This window comes from Dipodomys spectabilis, unplaced genomic scaffold (genome assembly GCF_019054845.1).
Source record: "Dipodomys spectabilis isolate Male_0828 unplaced genomic scaffold, ASM1905484v1 ptg000018l, whole genome shotgun sequence".
NCBI classification, from domain to species: domain Eukaryota; kingdom Metazoa; phylum Chordata; class Mammalia; order Rodentia; family Heteromyidae; genus Dipodomys; species Dipodomys spectabilis.
The window spans coordinates 12,736,159-12,751,853 of record NW_024870695.1 but is presented as its reverse complement, the minus strand read 5'-3'; the positions used below and the strand labels follow the sequence as shown (position 1 = coordinate 12,751,853).

Sequence of the window (15,695 nt, the reverse complement as noted above, 5' to 3'; positions counted from 1 at the left end):
TGTGCTGTTTCCCTATATTCCTCCCATCTGTTGGCAGAGTACCCTCCCCACAAGCTGACCAGATGGAGAGATGCCCCCCTCCCAGCCTTGGCAACAGTCCCCTCCACCCCCACCCTCCAAACGAGCACACACCACAGAAGCCAGCTTAGCTGTAAACTATTGGATTTGAGACAGGAACAGAACAAGTGGGGGAGGGGGAAGGGGGCAGAGGCAGGAGGGAAAGTGAGAGTGGTTTAAATAGGGGAGGATGGGAAAAGCACAGTGATGGGGAGGGAGGGGAAGCAGGCTATTTACAAGAAGGCTCAGGGGGCCAGAGGCTCATCTTGGAATATTTTATAACAATATAAATAAGATTCTGGTTTGCTTTTCCTTTTCGTCTCGTAAAGGAGAGAGAAGTGCAGAGTTCGATTCTGTACAAGGGGGCAGCGGCAGAAGGCCGGCCGGGCGGGTCACTGGGCGTCCACCCGGAAGGACAGCAGCTTCTCGGAATGCATGTTGTTCAGGGTCCGCAGGTCCGGCAGCTTGAGCAGCAGCTTGGTGAAGCGGGAAGTCTCCGAGGGCCGGTTCTTCAGCACCAGAGCCCGAAGAGCCCGCAGCAGCGTCTCCTGGAGCTGCTCCACCGAAGCGGAATTCTCCATGCCCGAGCGGTCTGTGGGGAGGAAGACGACAGCAGTGAGGCAGGCTCCTTGAGCTCCTCTGACGAGGACCCGGAGGTGTGCAAGGACGTGGCAGGCAAGGCAGCCTCTCCCTGAAGCCCCTCGGAGGGCCCACGGGGAAGGAGAAGGAGGGTGCTACTCCTTCTCCCAGGCCTCTGCCCCAATGCTGGGAGCCAGGGCCACAGGCTGGCCACCTCCCATCCCCCCAAGACCATGCTCCTCCCCTCAACAGGCCACATGTGACCAGGCTCCCTTGCTATTTGCTCTGTAGTTCCCGCTGCCTGGGATGCCCTCCCTCCCTTCCCCCCCCCCCCCCCAATTCTAAGCCTGGCAACATCTTACTTGTCCCTTTGAGGCCCCACTCAAGTGTCACCTCCTTCCCCCAGCTCCCCCAGGCAGAAATAGTTTTGTCTGTGCTTCCTTGGTTCATGCTTCTAATGTGACACTTATCTCACTGTTTTATTATTAGTCAGGCATGAGTCTGTTTTCCCAAGCTAGACTGTGTCTGAATCATGTCTGTATCCCCAGTGCCTGGTGCAGGGCCTGGCATAGAGTAGGTACTCCATAAAAGGTATGTTGAATCCAACCGCGTCTGCCTCCTCCCGGGTCAGGCGAGAGCTTGAACCTACCTGCAGATACGAGCACCACCGCCGTGAAGAGGCCTAGCTCCTCCTCGGTCAGCGCCAGGGAGTTGAGCTTCTCGCTGAAGTCAAACATGGCATTGAGCAGGTCTCCCATGCCCATGGCGCCCAGCTCCTGCAGGCTGTAGGTGGTGCGGCTCAGGAACATCACTGTCTGGTCCTTCACGTTGAACAACGATGCAAAGCGCACCATTAGCACCTGAATCGGGGCGATAGTCAGACTGGGTGAGGTGGGAAGAGCACTTTGCCAAATTACGCCTCAAGGTTGGTTGCCAAAGGATTCAAGGGCACTGCTGTTGATTTCTCAGTAGGGAAGTTGTTTCTGAGTGGGTAGTGTGGGGGAGGGTGGGAATCTGGAGTGGATTCTTCCCCAAAGTTTACTTGTTCACATCTGGAAGGAAAATGGCAATGCGCCATAATATTATTTTCATGTAATGGGTAGTGATTAGATGCCAACTAAGATGACAGAGTCTTAGCCACCCGGAGGTGGGAATGGGAGGGGTTCTGGCCCCCTCCCTCAGATACTGGAGTTTCGTAAGCCCAAAGAACCCCCTGCCCACCCCGGATACCATGCGCTTCTTCTCAAGGGCAAAAGCAGGGAATGAAAAAGGGTCACTCACCTCAAAAGTGCCAGCCTTAAGCAAGGTGACCTGGTCATGCTGAGAAAGGTCACGGAAGCCAGGGATGTGCTTTGCAAATTCTACCACCTCCCGCACAGCAGGTGTGAAGCTCATAGAAAAGTCCTCCCAGATTTCCTGCACAGTCCGGCCGCTGCGTCCGTGGGGATACATATTCATGGGACAAGCCTGGGGAAGGAAGGGACACGGAGAGGGAAGAATCAGCCAGATTGGCTTGAATGGGCTGCCCTGCAAGACAGGGTTCCAGGTTTTTCCCTGGGCTAGACTTTGTGGCCTTTGGGGGAAGGTCCTTTCATGTAAAACAGCAATCGGGTGCTGGATGGCAATCAGGGATTCCCAGGCAGAGCCTAGACTGCAGGTCAGGAAATCCTCTCTTAGAAGGTACCTTCAGCCTCCAGGGAATACCCAACTGCCTTCGCCTAAGTCCCTCTATGACCCCTGCCCTCCACAGCTGCTCTGTGCCCTCACCAGCAGAACGTTCTTGGAGTTGCTTTGTCTTGGACCATTGGCAGGTGCCTCGCCTTCTGGAGCCGAGTACATGTGTGTGGGGCATAGCCGGTGCCCATTGCTGTTGGGCTGGTGGCAGCTATGGTGGGTAGGGCCAGGGGGCCAGGCAGGAGGGTAGGAGGAGGGGCCCTGGTGTAGACCGTTCAAAGCCTCATTATGACGCTGGGCAGCCAAGGTGTTATTGTCATTGGGAGCAGGAGGGCAGCCAGGACTCTCCCAGCGGTGTGGGGTGGTGGCTGCAGGGCTTCCAGATGTATGGTTGGCATTGAAGTTGCTAGGTGAAGTGCCCAGTTTGTCATGGGCATAAGTGAAGATCTCTCGATGGGCCCTGGCCACCTGGGATATCACATCCTCCATGGTGGGCTCAGGGCTGGGGGATCTGGGTGGTGTGAGCTGCTGTGGGAACTGAGAAAAGCCCACCAAGGGTGAGGGGGCTGGAGCAGGAGGTGGTGAGGGGCCCATAGGGCCTGAGGTGGGGTGCTGGGTCGACGAGGTCTCCAAGGGGCACTGGCTGCTCAGCTGGTTGTTGGCCAGGTTCATGGCACTCTGCATCTCAGCGAGCATCCGCTGCTTCTCTCGTTTGGGGATACGCCCAAAACGTACAGCTGTAACAGGATAAGAGAGCTGGGTCAGGAAGTTCTCACACACAGATGCATCTCTTCCTCCTAAAAGAGCAAGACCCTGAAGGTCTGGGGTTCCACGTGAAAACGAAAGCCAGCAAGGACACTCCTTCAAGGGTATTTTCCCAGTAGGTATTCTGGTAGGTGGTGACCAGAGGAACCAATGGGAAAGGAATATGTGTTTACTCAAGAAGATAACACTAGCTTCCTCTATGCAAATGAGATTCTTGGTGTAAAGTGTCTTAGAAGAATTTGTGTGTGTGTGTGTGTGTGTGTGTGTGTGTGTGTGTGTTGGTACTAGGGCTTGAACTAGGCCTGGGCACTGTCCCTTAGCTTTTTCAGTCGAGTTGGCACTCTACCACTTGAGCCACAGCTTCACTTCCGGCTTTTTGCTGGTTAATTTCATTGGAGATAAGCGTCTCTCAGACTTTCCTGCCCAGACTGGCTTGGACTGGTGATTGGGTGATCCTCTGATTTAGTTTAGTTTCCTGAGTAGCTAGGTTTACAGGTTTGAGCTACTGTTTCCCACTCCCCAAGTTTGGAACTACTTTTTGTTGGTGGTGGTGGTCATGGGGCTTGAACTCGGCCTGGGCACTATCCCTCAGCTCTTCAGCTCAAGGCAAGCTTTCTACCACTTGAGCCACAGTGCCACTTCCAGTTTTCTGGTAGTTAATTGGAGATAAGAGTGTCATGGGCTTTACTGCCCAGGATGGCTTTGAACAGCAATTCTCAGATCTCAGCCTCCTGAGTAGCTAGGATTACAGGCATGAGCCACTGGCGCCTGGCTTGAAACTACTTTTTTAAAGGGAAGAATTAAGTGAGAAACTTTGGGTGGAAGGAAGGGGGAGGATGTGGAGCTGCTGCCTCACCATCTCGAGACATGCCCACGGAGAGACACTTCTTGAAGCGACATTGCTGGCAGCGGTTGCGGTTGATGCGGACAATGGAACAGTTCTCATTTTTCAGACATCTTTTATACTGGATGTTCTGCTGGATGCTCCTACGGAAAAAGCCCTGCAGGGCCGGGGCAACTAGTAAGCATTTTCATGTAGGCTGGGTCTGGGTATAACTAGGGGTGTAACTAGGGGAAGAGGTTCCCTTTCCCCTGCCCTCACCCTCAAGCCCACCTCACCTTGCAGCCCTCACAGGCATGCACACCATAGTGGAAGCCAGAAGCCACGTCCCCACACACTTTGCACAGTAGCACCATGCCATTCAACTCTGTGGAAAGATATAAGCAGCGGATAAGCAGCGGCCCGAATGGTCTGAGGCTTTCTTGGCTGAAGATTCTAGAAAGAAAAGCTCATGTCTAGGGGCACTCAGGTACCAGCCTGGATTGGACAAGCTAGTAGAACCCAAGGAGAAGACTGAGACTAGACAGGTCCTAAGAATAACTTACATGAAAACCAACTCCCCACTGAGCCCCCTGGCCTGCTTCCCTTCCCCCAGTCAGGTGGACGTTCACTCACTGGTGATATTGCTGGTGCTCTTGCTCGGGGACACTCGGCTGCTGTCCTCCATGGCCACTTGTAGATTCCCTGGGGGACTCCCATTATAGAAGGAAGAGGAGGAAGAGGAGGAGGAGGAAGATGAAGAAGGGGAGCCATCATCACTGAGACTGGGTGGAATGCTCCCAAAGGAGCGAGCTGGGTCCTGGGTGAGGGAGCCAGTGGGTGATGGTGGGAAGTAGGCAGGGCAACCTTGCGTTAGGGACTGGAAGCTGCCATTGGAGTTGTCACTGTAGAGGGACTCTGGGCTGGTGCGGCTCGGGGAAGAGCCACTGGAGCCAATGTAGGTGATGACGCCACCTGGCAGGAAAACACAAAAGAAGTAGGATCAGCTGACATGTCAGTCCCAGGACACCACCTTGCTTATCCCTATAACACTGTTCCTCTTCAAGTTAACTCTTTGGAATCTCTAACCTTACAGCTAATAAGCAACTCACCAATGCATACTAGATATGACATAATCTCGTCACAAGAAACTCCCCAAGACATGCTAGACATAGTATAGCCAACTGACACCCATAACCCCTTCTTTGTACCCACAATTTCAACTCCATTTTGTGTGTGAGGCATGATCCCCCTGGGCATCTCACACATGTGACTCCCCCTGCTGCAGACACTTTCCTAGGATATATCCACTACAACTAGTTGCAGGTGGCAGAAATGAGGATTAGATGAGCAGCTAATTCATTTGTACTCTCTCGAAAACAAAAGGCTAGCTGCCAATGTTAATACTACAAAACCATGGATTTGTGAGGGGTAGCTAGCTAATATCCAAGAGAACAGAGATCTTACAAAAGTAAGACAGTCACACATTTTCACCAAACTGGGGACCATTTGTAAAAGGTAGTACAGGAAAGAAACTGGCCCAGCCTGGCTCCTCTGGCCTGCAAAACATGAGTCACTGTACTATCTCTGAATCCAGGAAAGACTTCACAGGTATGAGTTGAAGGAGGTGGGAGAGAAGTACAAATTGTCCAGCCTAGTGCTCTGGAATTCCCCCTTCCAGATATAAATTTGATGATAACTTTAGTTCTCTGATCACTTAGGGACTTTGGCCCTTTGATTACATTGTTAACCAGGTGGCTCAGTTCCCATGGTATTTGTAGGAGAAAAGGGTGACCTACTGGCCACACCTCTTGCCAAGAACCTAGCTTGGTGTGTCATGGGTGGGGGTAGGAGAAGGGAGGATCCCAGGACACGTGTGAGCTGACACATGCCATGCCACCATGTTTACGGAGGCACATGTCTTGCTCACCCACTGACACACACTAAACTGGGCAGGGCAGTCTTAAAATAGCTCAAGGTTGGTCAGGGTGAACCCAGCTCCCTATAAAATAGTTTCACAACACATGCACTCCTACAGTTTCAGGACTGAAGTGGAGGATGGGATATTTATTTGGTGGTAAATGAACTTGACCTAGTTTACCCATCTCCAAAAGGGGAGTGAGACCATCACCCAAAGACACTTCTGACTTTCAAAGCCAGGGGCTCACTCAAGACAGCCTAGTTACTTCCAAATCTATTACTACCAAATTTGCTTTCTGACCCAGAGGAAACCAATTCCCCTTTTTCTGGGCTTGTTTTCCTTTCTGTGAGAGAGAAAGAGAGAGATGAAAAGCAGTATTTCAGCTATGATTTTGTAATACAGCTGTTTGGGAGAGGTAGGAGTGGAAGAGAGCTGCTGGGGGAATTTGATGGAGCTGGGTCTAAACACAGTCCAGCCAAGTACAAATGGAATAAAAGAGAAAACAGTGATTGGGTGTGAGGTCCCTTTTGGGAGCATAAACGAGGCCAGGGGAGGTCAGAGGTGGCCTCACCTTACTCTGCCTCAATGTTGGTGGGGAAAGGGGACGGGCAGGCAGACAGGAAAAGGAGGCAGGCAGGCGGCGGGGGCGGTGAGTCAGCCCAGCTTCACCCAGATCTTGGCAGGGCGGGGCGGGGAGCCCGGGCCTCAGCCGGCCTCACGTCCCTGCTCCACGTGTGCCCCTCGCACGTGGCTCCCCAACGAGGAACCCCGGAACTCAAGGACCCGCCCACTCCGAGCATTCCCGCAGCAGCCCCGCCCCTGCCCCGCCTCTCCCTGATGTCCTAGGTCCTGGGGCAGGGACCAGAACGCCAGCTGAGGCCGGGACAACCTAAGGGAGGAGAAAAGGGAACACGCGTTGCCGGGGTAACCAAGGGGCGGAGCTCATTATGTAACGGGGCCGGGAGGCAACAGCCAATGGGGTGGCGGCCACGGCTTCGGCTGAATGAAAACAAATGCAGCACGTGGGCCCGGTTCTCAGGCCATGTGAGCCTTACCCAAGCTAGGTTCCCTGCCTGGGGCCAAGCACCACGGTTCGGGACTCCTTGAGTGCGGGTCCCCTCTGTCACTGTGGATTTCCCTTGTGAGATCCGACCCATTCCCTCAGCCCTTCCTGCCCCCATTGCTTCTCAGATTTTCTGGTGACTGCCGGAAGTAGAGAAAGGGGAAACGAGGGAAGAGATCCTCCTTCTGAGATCCGGCATACCCCCAGCTTCAGGAGATGGTCAGATAGGGACATTTCAGGGCACTGGTTCAAAACCCTCTGTCTCCCTCACCGCTAGTACCGCGCTCTATTTCCTCCAGCCCGGAATTCGAGTCCTTCAGGCTCAAAGGAGCGAGCTTTAGGGCGCTTCAGGGAGCCCAATCCCTAGCAGGGGCAAACCTTCTCTGGAAATTCTACCCTATGGCCGGCCACTTGGCTCGCTCGCAAACCCTGGGGCAGAGGGAATCCCCCGTCCCTTGCGAAGTTCCTCTCATTATAAGCCACGGAAGTAGGGGAGACGGTGACAGAACAAGGAGGATGATCATTAAAAGAGTCTAGTACCTGTGTTGTTGTTGGAGTCCAGGGTCGTCATGTCTTCACCGGCTGAGAGTGCTCATTCAAACTGGACCTGGACACAAACGGGAGGTTGCGACTGTCGCTCTCGCCCCCTGGGCACTGGCTGAGGGCGGCAAGTGGACCCCGCGGCTCACGATCAGGACTCGAGGCACCCCGCAGCCAGGTCTTGGGGTGGCCGGACTGCAGCTCTGCAGAAGGGTAGGACGCCGAGGCAACGGAGATCTGCTTTGCATGGGAAGGGCAGGGAGTGTCGGGGTGGGGGGCGGGGGGGAATCAGCCTGCAGTAGCTCTGGCTAGAAGGTATCAAGGAGGGTCGGGTCTCTGCAGTGCACCGGCTGGTACTGCCTGAAAGCTCCGCAGCACTGCAGGATAGCGAATCTGGAGCTCCCGGTGCAAAAGTCCCAGAGGGAGAGAGTTGCAATCAGGCAGTAAGTAGGTGATGGGAGAAACGGGGCACCCAGGCGCGAAGAGGAGACGTGTGCCCTGCTACGTTCCCTCGGCAGCAATATTTCACTCTGCCTATCTCAGCCGCCTTTTGCCCGAGCCTTTCCCTGGGACAGAGGGCTCTGCGCAGGCGCCAACAGCCCAGGGTTCCCGGGCCGCACGCGGCACTGGAGCAGGTACCATGTGATCCCAGGGAGCGCCTCGTGCCCCAGTGACACACTTTTCCAGCACCCGGCACGTTGAGCCGCCGCGCGCCTGCGCACAGCCAGGACTGTTGGGATTTGTAGTCCACCGGTAAAAGCGGTGCGCTGCATATCTTTTCCCTATTGCCTCGCAGAAGTTCTTGTTGCCAGCTGGGAGGAGCTACTGAAAGTGGAGTTGGGTGGGGTACGCTGGAGAGACTGGGTGGCGTGTTTGGAAAGCCTGTATGGCAAGGGCATGTGAATTCCTGGGGAGGGACTGGCAAGCTTGGCTGCTCCCTGGGAGATCAAAGCTAACAGGCTCTTTCTGCAAACCTTGCAAACGTGAGAGATTCACGTGATTGCAGGACTGACCTCACCCGGAGGTTTTCTAGTGACACGGGGAGAGAGACAAGGAGGGAAGGGAGATTTCCCTGGAGTCAAGAGATCAAGCTGCCTTCTGGTACAGGGACGAGGTCTGAAATGGAAAGGCAATGTGACCCCTTTTTCCCTTCTACTCCTCTTAGGGAGAATATCCCAAGGGAAAGGAGTATCACAAAGGTGTGGGGATGTCCCTAGGGATTCCCTGTTTGCTTGTATGATACCACACCACCCACTCAAGGTGACTTTGGGATGAGTCACTTCCCACTGAGGAATAAAAAGGACAGCAGAGGGGATCCTCTTGGTGAAAGTGCTTTGAAGTCCTAAAGTAATGGGGCAGAGGTGAGGCAGAAGTCTGGGGGCAAGTGGTGCTCCCGCAGGTTCTACAGAAGAAAATATAATGCTCATTTTAATCCTCCCACATCCTCCTGAGTCTTCTTTTTCTTCTTCCTCCTAATCCTTCTCCTCCTCCTCTTTCTTCTCCTCCTCCTCCTCCTTCCCCACCCCCCCCCCCACCTTCTTTGGTGCTGGCACTGGGGCTTGAACTTAGCCTTGTGTTCATGCTTGGCTTTTCACTCAAGGCTGGCACTCTACCACATGAGCCACAGCTCCACATCCAGCCTTTTGCTGGTTAATTGGAGATAAGAACCTTATGGAAGGCTGGGAAGTATGGCTCAGTGATAGAGCGCTTGCCTTGCATGCATGAGGCCCTGGGTTCGATTCCTCAGCACCATATAAGCAAAAAGAAAAGAGCCGGAAGTGGTGCTGTGGCTCAAGTGGTAGAGCGCTAGCCTTGAGCTGAAGAGCTGAGGGACAGCAGCCAGGCCCAGAGTTCAGGCCCCACAACTGGACCAAAAAAAAAAAAAAAAAAGAACCTTATGGACTTTCCTGCCTGCCCTTGATCCTCAGATCTCAGCCTCCTGAATAGCTAGGATTACAGGTGCCTGACTGCCCCCCACCCCACCCACACACACACACACACACACTGCATTCCACTTTAGGAAGGAAGGAGAAAGAGAGAAAGGAAGGAAGGAAGGAAGAGAAAAGGAAGAAAAACTTAGACTGGTTCAAGATCAGACATCCATTGCTTGTATCATCTCTCTGAGGATCACCTTATTCTCAGAGATATGATGGCTAAATAAGCAAGTGGAACATTGAACATGAGCCTAGAAACATCTAGAATCTACCTTAAGGGCAGCAATTGCCCCAGGGGTAAAAAACAGGTCCCTAAGTTTCAAGTAGAGGTCTGGCCTCCTAGAGGTCTTGGGTTGCAGGAGAAGTGGGAGTTTCCTAAAGCATATGAATTTAGGCCAGCTCCAGCTTCTGCCAAGTCCTCCTCCTCACCAGTGCTTCTAGAATGGGTTTCCTCCATGGAGGAACCCCTTCTCCACTTGTTCACAGGCAGCTCCAGGGAAGCCTTGATGAATGGCCAAGAAACATGACAGATACAGAGAAAAGGTTAGGGGTGGGGCACAGTGGCAGGTATCTATAGTTCCATCTACTTGGGAGGCTGAGATAGGAGAATCACTTGAGCCCAGGAGTTTGAGACCAGTCTGGACACCATAATGAAGTACAGATTCAAAAAGGTAAGGAGCTAGACACCGGTGGCTCATGCCTATAATCTTAGCTACTCAGGAGGCTGAGATATGAGGATCACAGTTCAAAGCCAGCTCGAGCAGGAAAGACCGTGAGACTCTTATTTCCAATAAACCACCAGAAAACAGGAAGTGGCACTGTGGCTCAAGTGGTAGAGCACCTGCCTTGAGCTGAATAGCTGAGGGACAGCAAACAGGCCCAGAGTTCAAGCCTCATGACTGATGAGAAAAAAAAGTAAGGAAGGAGCCAAGGAAAAGAGGAGGCCAGTGAAGTTGATTGGGCATCTGGCTTAACCATAGACCCTCTGAGGCTGGGAATAAAATGGGCTTCCTAAAATAGACTAGATTTTAGCTTTGTTTCTCTGTCCCCAATAAAAGTGGGAGGGAGAAGGAAGTGGGCTTTTTTTTTTCCCCTGGCCTGGCCTGGCTTGGCCTGTGGGCCCAGAGCTGGGAAGTTGTGCTAGAGCGTAGGAGGAACTGGGAGTGGTTAGCACAAACAAGGAAAGAGGCTTTTCAGGAAAACTTGGTCCAGAGCACAGTCTCCACCCTTTTTACCTCCACCCACTTTTCTGTGGAAAGAGAGCTAGGAGGTGAGCTGCTCTGTCTTGCTTATTCTCTGTGACCTTCCTGACTCTGTCAGACCAAACCAGTCAGGCTGCTTAAAATCAGGGCCCTGGCATGATTTTTACTACCTACCAGCCTTGGCATTGCCACTGACACAATGTACACTCCTTTTAGTTGCTCTGGGTTCTCCTAAGGCTCCTTGCTACACTTGCTGCTGTGGTGGTCCTGCCCACTCCTGGCTGCTTGCTAGTTGTTTGTTCCTATATGGGATAGGCCAGGGGTCAAGATTTCCTCATTGAATTTGCATCCAGCAAGGAGGAGGGAGCAGAGGCAGCAAGAGCTGAAATCCAGTCGGCCTAACTCTATTCTTGGCAAGAGGCTGTGTTGTTTTGCAGTCTGTGTGGTATAAAGGCAAAAGCTAGAAGACATGAGGCCAAGGAGGGGGGTTTTCTCTTCTCCCTCTCCCTGTTCTGTTCCTTCTCTCCTTAACAAAGAGGTAACTTTTTTGTTTTTTGAGACAGAGGGTCTCCCTAGGTAGGTAGCCCAGGATGGCTTCGAACTAATAATCTGCCCACTTAAACTTCCTGGGTACTAGGATTACACATATGTGTTGCCACACCCAGCTCAAAAAAATTGGGGGCTGGGAATGTTGCTTAGTGGTAGAGTGCTTGCCTAGCATGCATAAAGGCCTGGGTTCAATTCCTCAGTACCATATAAACAGAAAAAGGTGGACATGGCACTGTGGATCAAGTGGTAGAGTGCCAGCCTTGAGCTCAGGGACAGTGCCCATGCTCTGAGTTCAAGCAACAGGACTGGCAAAAAAAAAAAAAAAAAAGACAAGAGTTGTGAAGTTTGGAGGCCTAGCTCAGGTGATAGAACACCACCCGGCGAGTGAAAACATCAGATACCAAGTCCCAACAACAAAAAAGACAAAAGGTATCTGAATTTCAGAGGCTCAGGACTGTAATCCTGGCTACTCAAGAGGCTGAGATTCCAGGATGATATTCAAATCCAGGCAGGCAGGAAAGACCAAAGAGACTTTTATCTCCAATTAACAACAACAAAAAAAAATGTTAGAAGTGGAGCTGTGGCTTGAGTGATAGAGTACTAGAACCTGAGTTCAAGTCCTAGTATTGGCAAAAGGGGGGGGGGGAGGAAGGAAGAAAGAAATGAGAGGAAGGATGGAAGGATGGATAAAGGATACACTTCAACACAACCTCATTCCCCCTCTTGCTAGTCAGATATTACAGTTTACTTCTATACACACACATACACACATATACCACATCATGCCCCCCATAGCCAAGTTTAGCCCAGCTTAGTCCAGACTCAGTAAACAGTGCTCAGCAAGGCACTATAGATTCATATTGTTCATACTTCTAATCAGATTCCTTGAAGCCTGGGATTCTGAGACTGACTTTGTTTTTTAGGGGCTGCATTGGATCTTTGGTTTGTGTTTCCAAATATGTCTTTAATTCTTCTGTACTCTTTGGACTGGGAAAGACGGGACAAAAGGATCAAAGGCTTGGCTATATGTTCCAGTCACTGTGTATGTGTATTTATGTCTGTGTGTATATGATTGTGATTATGAGGCAGCACCTTCGGATGTGTATGAATGCTGTGAGTGTATGTGACTGGGTGCATGTTTGATCCAAGATCCATTCTCCTAGCCAGAAGGTTGTTCTGGGTAACAGGGTGACGCCCTGTGCAAATCCTAGGTGGCCTAAATCTGAGACAGACTGCTTAACTGACTGACTGAGGGTGGGTCCTTCCTGAAAACAGGTCAGGCTTCAGTGGGTGCCTTCCCATCTGCCCATCCCCCTCCTTTCTCACCAAGGTACATGGCCCATGGTAAAAACCTGTCTGTCCAGATGACGCAAACCTGGGACAGAAGCCCCAGGGATGCCCTAGAATTGAATCCGGGAACCAGACCATATACATACCTGGCAGACACTCATCCCTGCCTTCCTGGATCCATTTTCCTGATCTCTAGAAGGCCAGCTAGCATTCTTAGTCTACCTAAAGCCTAGACATCTGGGGAGGGCTTCAAGATTGTAGAGGGGTCAAGATCTGAGCTAACTTGCTCATTTGGGGAGATAGAAAAGGAGAAGGTAAGGTGTTAGCCAGGACTGGGTTCCATGGATGTGTATTGCCTTAGATTCTATCTTTAGCTCGCTGTTGCTCTTTCCAACAGAAGGAAATAATAAATATGTATTAAGTACCAACTGTATGCCAGGCGCTGTGCTAAATACCTTATACACATTTTTCTCACTTGACTTTCACAACAAGGCTAGGTTGTAGGTCACATTCTTATTTTAGAGATGGGAAAACTGAGACCTAAAGGTGTTCATTAATTTATTCAGGGTGCCAGAGTAACCAGGTAATTTGTCTGGGTGGTTTGTCAGAGGGGCTGGGTGTATTTGCACAAAACTTAAGATTGAGAAGATGTCATATTCAAGCCAGTGCTAATGGCTCATGCCTGTAATCCTGGCTATTCAGGAGCTGAGATCTGAGAATCATGGTTCAAAGTCAGCCAGGACAGAAAAGTTTTTTTTTGTTTTTTTTTGTTGGTCGTGGGGCTTGAACTCTGGGCCTTGGTGCTGTCCCTCAGCTCTTCAGCTCAAGGCAAGCGCTCTACCACTTGAGCTACAGCGCCACTTCCGGTTTTCTGGTGGTTTATTGGAGATAGGAATCTCACGGTCTCTCCTGCCCAGGCTGGCTTTGAACCGCGATCCTCAGATCTCAGCCTCCTCAGTAGCTAGGATTACAGGCGTGAGCCACCAGCGCCCGGCAGGACAGAAAAGTTTGTGAGACACTTATCTCCAATTAACCAGGAGAAAATCAGAAGCGGTACTGTGGTCAATGTGCTAGAACACTAGCCTTGAACACAAAGAGCTCAGGGACAGAGCCCAGGTCCTGAGTCCAAGCCCCACAATAGCCCCCCCCCAAAAAAATGTCACATCAAAGAATAACAGCTGCCAGGCACCGGTGGCTCACGCCTATAATCTTAGCTACTCTGGAGGCTGAGATCTGAGGATCACGGTTCAAAGCCAGCCCGGGCAGGAAAGTCCGTGAGACTCTTATCTCCACTAAACCACTAGAAAACCAGAAGTAGCACTGTGGCTCAAGCAGTAGAGCACTTGCCTTGAGCTGAAGAGCACAGGGACAGCACCCAAGCCCAGAGTTCAAGGCCCATGACCGACAAAAAAAAAAAAAAAAAGAAGAAGAAGAAGAAGAACAGCTGATGGAAATTATGGGAAGTGCTAAAGCTCCCCAGAGTGCTTGGCACTGGTGGCTCCCACCTATAATCCTAGCTATTCAGGAGGCTGAGATCTGAGGATCAAGGTTTGAAGCCAGCTGGGGCAAGGCAAGAAAGTCCTTGAAACTCTCATCTTCAATTAACCAGCAAAAAAACAAAAACAACTGTGGTTCAAGTTGTAGAACCCTAGCCATGAGCAAAAGAACTTAGCGACAGCATCCAGGCTGAATTCAAGCTCCAGTACTAGCACCCCCCCAAAAAATATATATATATATATTAATATTATAACCACCACCCTGGATCAATGCTTTTTTTGGCAGATGCTTTGACAGCTCTGGGGAGTCTCCTGCTTAGAGCTCAGGATCCCACCCAGATCACAGGATTCTGGAGTGTACCATGGAATATCCTTGGCAACAAAAGACAAAGCCCTAGGTGACCCTCTTTCTGGCATAGGATTCCTCTTCCTAATTAGGGGGACAGTAGTATCCAGCACATGCAATGCTAAAGTGTTCTGTCTGTTCTTGGATGTATGGCTGCTGCGGTCATCTTCCAGGGCCCTGCACCTGCCCACTGGCTGACCTTGAGCCTGTATGGATTGAGATGCAGAGAAATGTGGAGGTCCCTGTGTGCTTGCTTCCATCTCCACCCCAAGCTGCATCTCAAACCCCTTCTCCAGCATTGTTCATTCCTTGACAGTCCTCCTGAGCAGGATGACCCTCAGAGGAGCTGAGGCCAGTCAGGCATTAAGGGCCATGTGTAGCTTCTAGGAGGCTTACATAAATATTGGCTGGAATGAGGAGGGAAACAGGGGTGCAACTGGGGTTGCCCAGGAAAAAAGAACCCCCGCCTCAGTTCAGCCTGCCTAGAAACAAGAAACAAGGCTCACGTTTCCTAGTTGCCTCCTCCCACCCCTCTATCCTGGTCTGCAGCTGTTAGCTGGGCTAAAAGGACTGCAGTATCTTTGGGGAGGGAGGTAGGGGAAAAAAGAGAGAGAGAGAGAGAGAGGATGCAACTACACAAATTTGGTATCTTTCCCCCTCTTCTAAATTGGGGAGGAAGGGAAAAGAGAGAAGAAGCAATTTGCCAAAGAGATTTTCAATACCGCAGGAAGGAGCTTTGGCTCATTAGAATGCAGTTTGCACCCTGGAAAAAAAAATCTGTGCTGGTTGCAAAAATGCAGACGTGTGTAGAGGCCCAGCAGAGACAAAAAAAAAAAAAAAAAAAAAAGGAAAGAGAGAAAGAAAAAAAGCTAGCTCTGCAATGCAGGATCTGCGAAGTTTTTGGTGTGCAGAGGAAAATATGGGTCGTGCTCATTTCATTTGCTTGTTCCTGCTAACCTACTGTCCGCCTGACTCCAGCAGTCTCACACCCCAGCAAGAGGGACTGCCGCTCAGAAACAGGGTCACAGGAGGGGGTGAGGGGGCACAGAGGACTGGAAGTCAGGGTCTGAGGTCAGAAGGCCAAGTGGGTGGGGGAGGGGACGCTTCAAGGATAGAAGCTGAGCTTGTCTTCTACACCTTTATTTGTCCTCTGGACTGGCAAGAGTTAGTGTGAGCCCTTTGAAGATCACTCAGCTTTGGGTTCTTCCTCACCACACCAACAAGCAGGGAGTCTTTCCCCTTCCTATCCCTTACTCTCTCAGGACCTTTGCTTCCTGTCCATGACCCCTGAATTCACCCATCTCTAATCCTTGAAGGGCAACTAGCTGCATGCTTGCTTGGCATTCTCCTTCCTAAAAAGAGGGGACAGGGAAGCCTGATTTAGGGAGCCCCGGGCTGCAGGATAAATTCTGGGCTCTAGGTTGATGTCAGCACATCAGCTGGGGGGGGGCGGGTAGAT

At 51.4% G+C, this 15,695-nt stretch overlaps 1 protein-coding gene across 1 annotated transcript; it reads right to left on the bottom strand.

The window, feature by feature from the left end:
• Positions 1–318: 318 nt before the first annotated feature.
• On the bottom strand, positions 319–8,092 carry Nr1d1 (nuclear receptor subfamily 1 group D member 1). The gene is made up of 8 exons (XM_042673707.1): positions 7,420–8,092; positions 4,532–4,870; positions 4,195–4,283; positions 3,932–4,076; positions 2,404–3,047; positions 1,918–2,103; positions 1,286–1,496; positions 319–649 (listed from the first exon to the last, which is right to left on the bottom strand). The coding sequence occupies exons 1-8, from the start codon at positions 7,448–7,450 to the stop codon at positions 450–452; spliced, it is 1,845 nt and encodes a 614-aa protein (XP_042529641.1). The 5' UTR covers positions 7,451–8,092; the 3' UTR covers positions 319–449.
• Between the last annotated feature and the right edge of the window lie 7,603 nt (positions 8,093–15,695).

Excerpts from the sequence above, each read along its gene's own strand:
- Nr1d1 (XM_042673707.1), bottom strand. The coding sequence starts at position 7,450 with ATGACGACCCTGGACTCCAACAACAACACAG. Across the intron at positions 4,284-4,531 it reads GAGCACCAGCAATATCACCA|AGTTGAATGGCATGGTGCTA; the intron begins GTGAGTGAACGT and ends ATCTTTCCACAG. Across the intron at positions 4,077-4,194 it reads ATGCCTGTGAGGGCTGCAAG|GGCTTTTTCCGTAGGAGCAT; the intron begins GTGAGGTGGGCT and ends CCGGCCCTGCAG.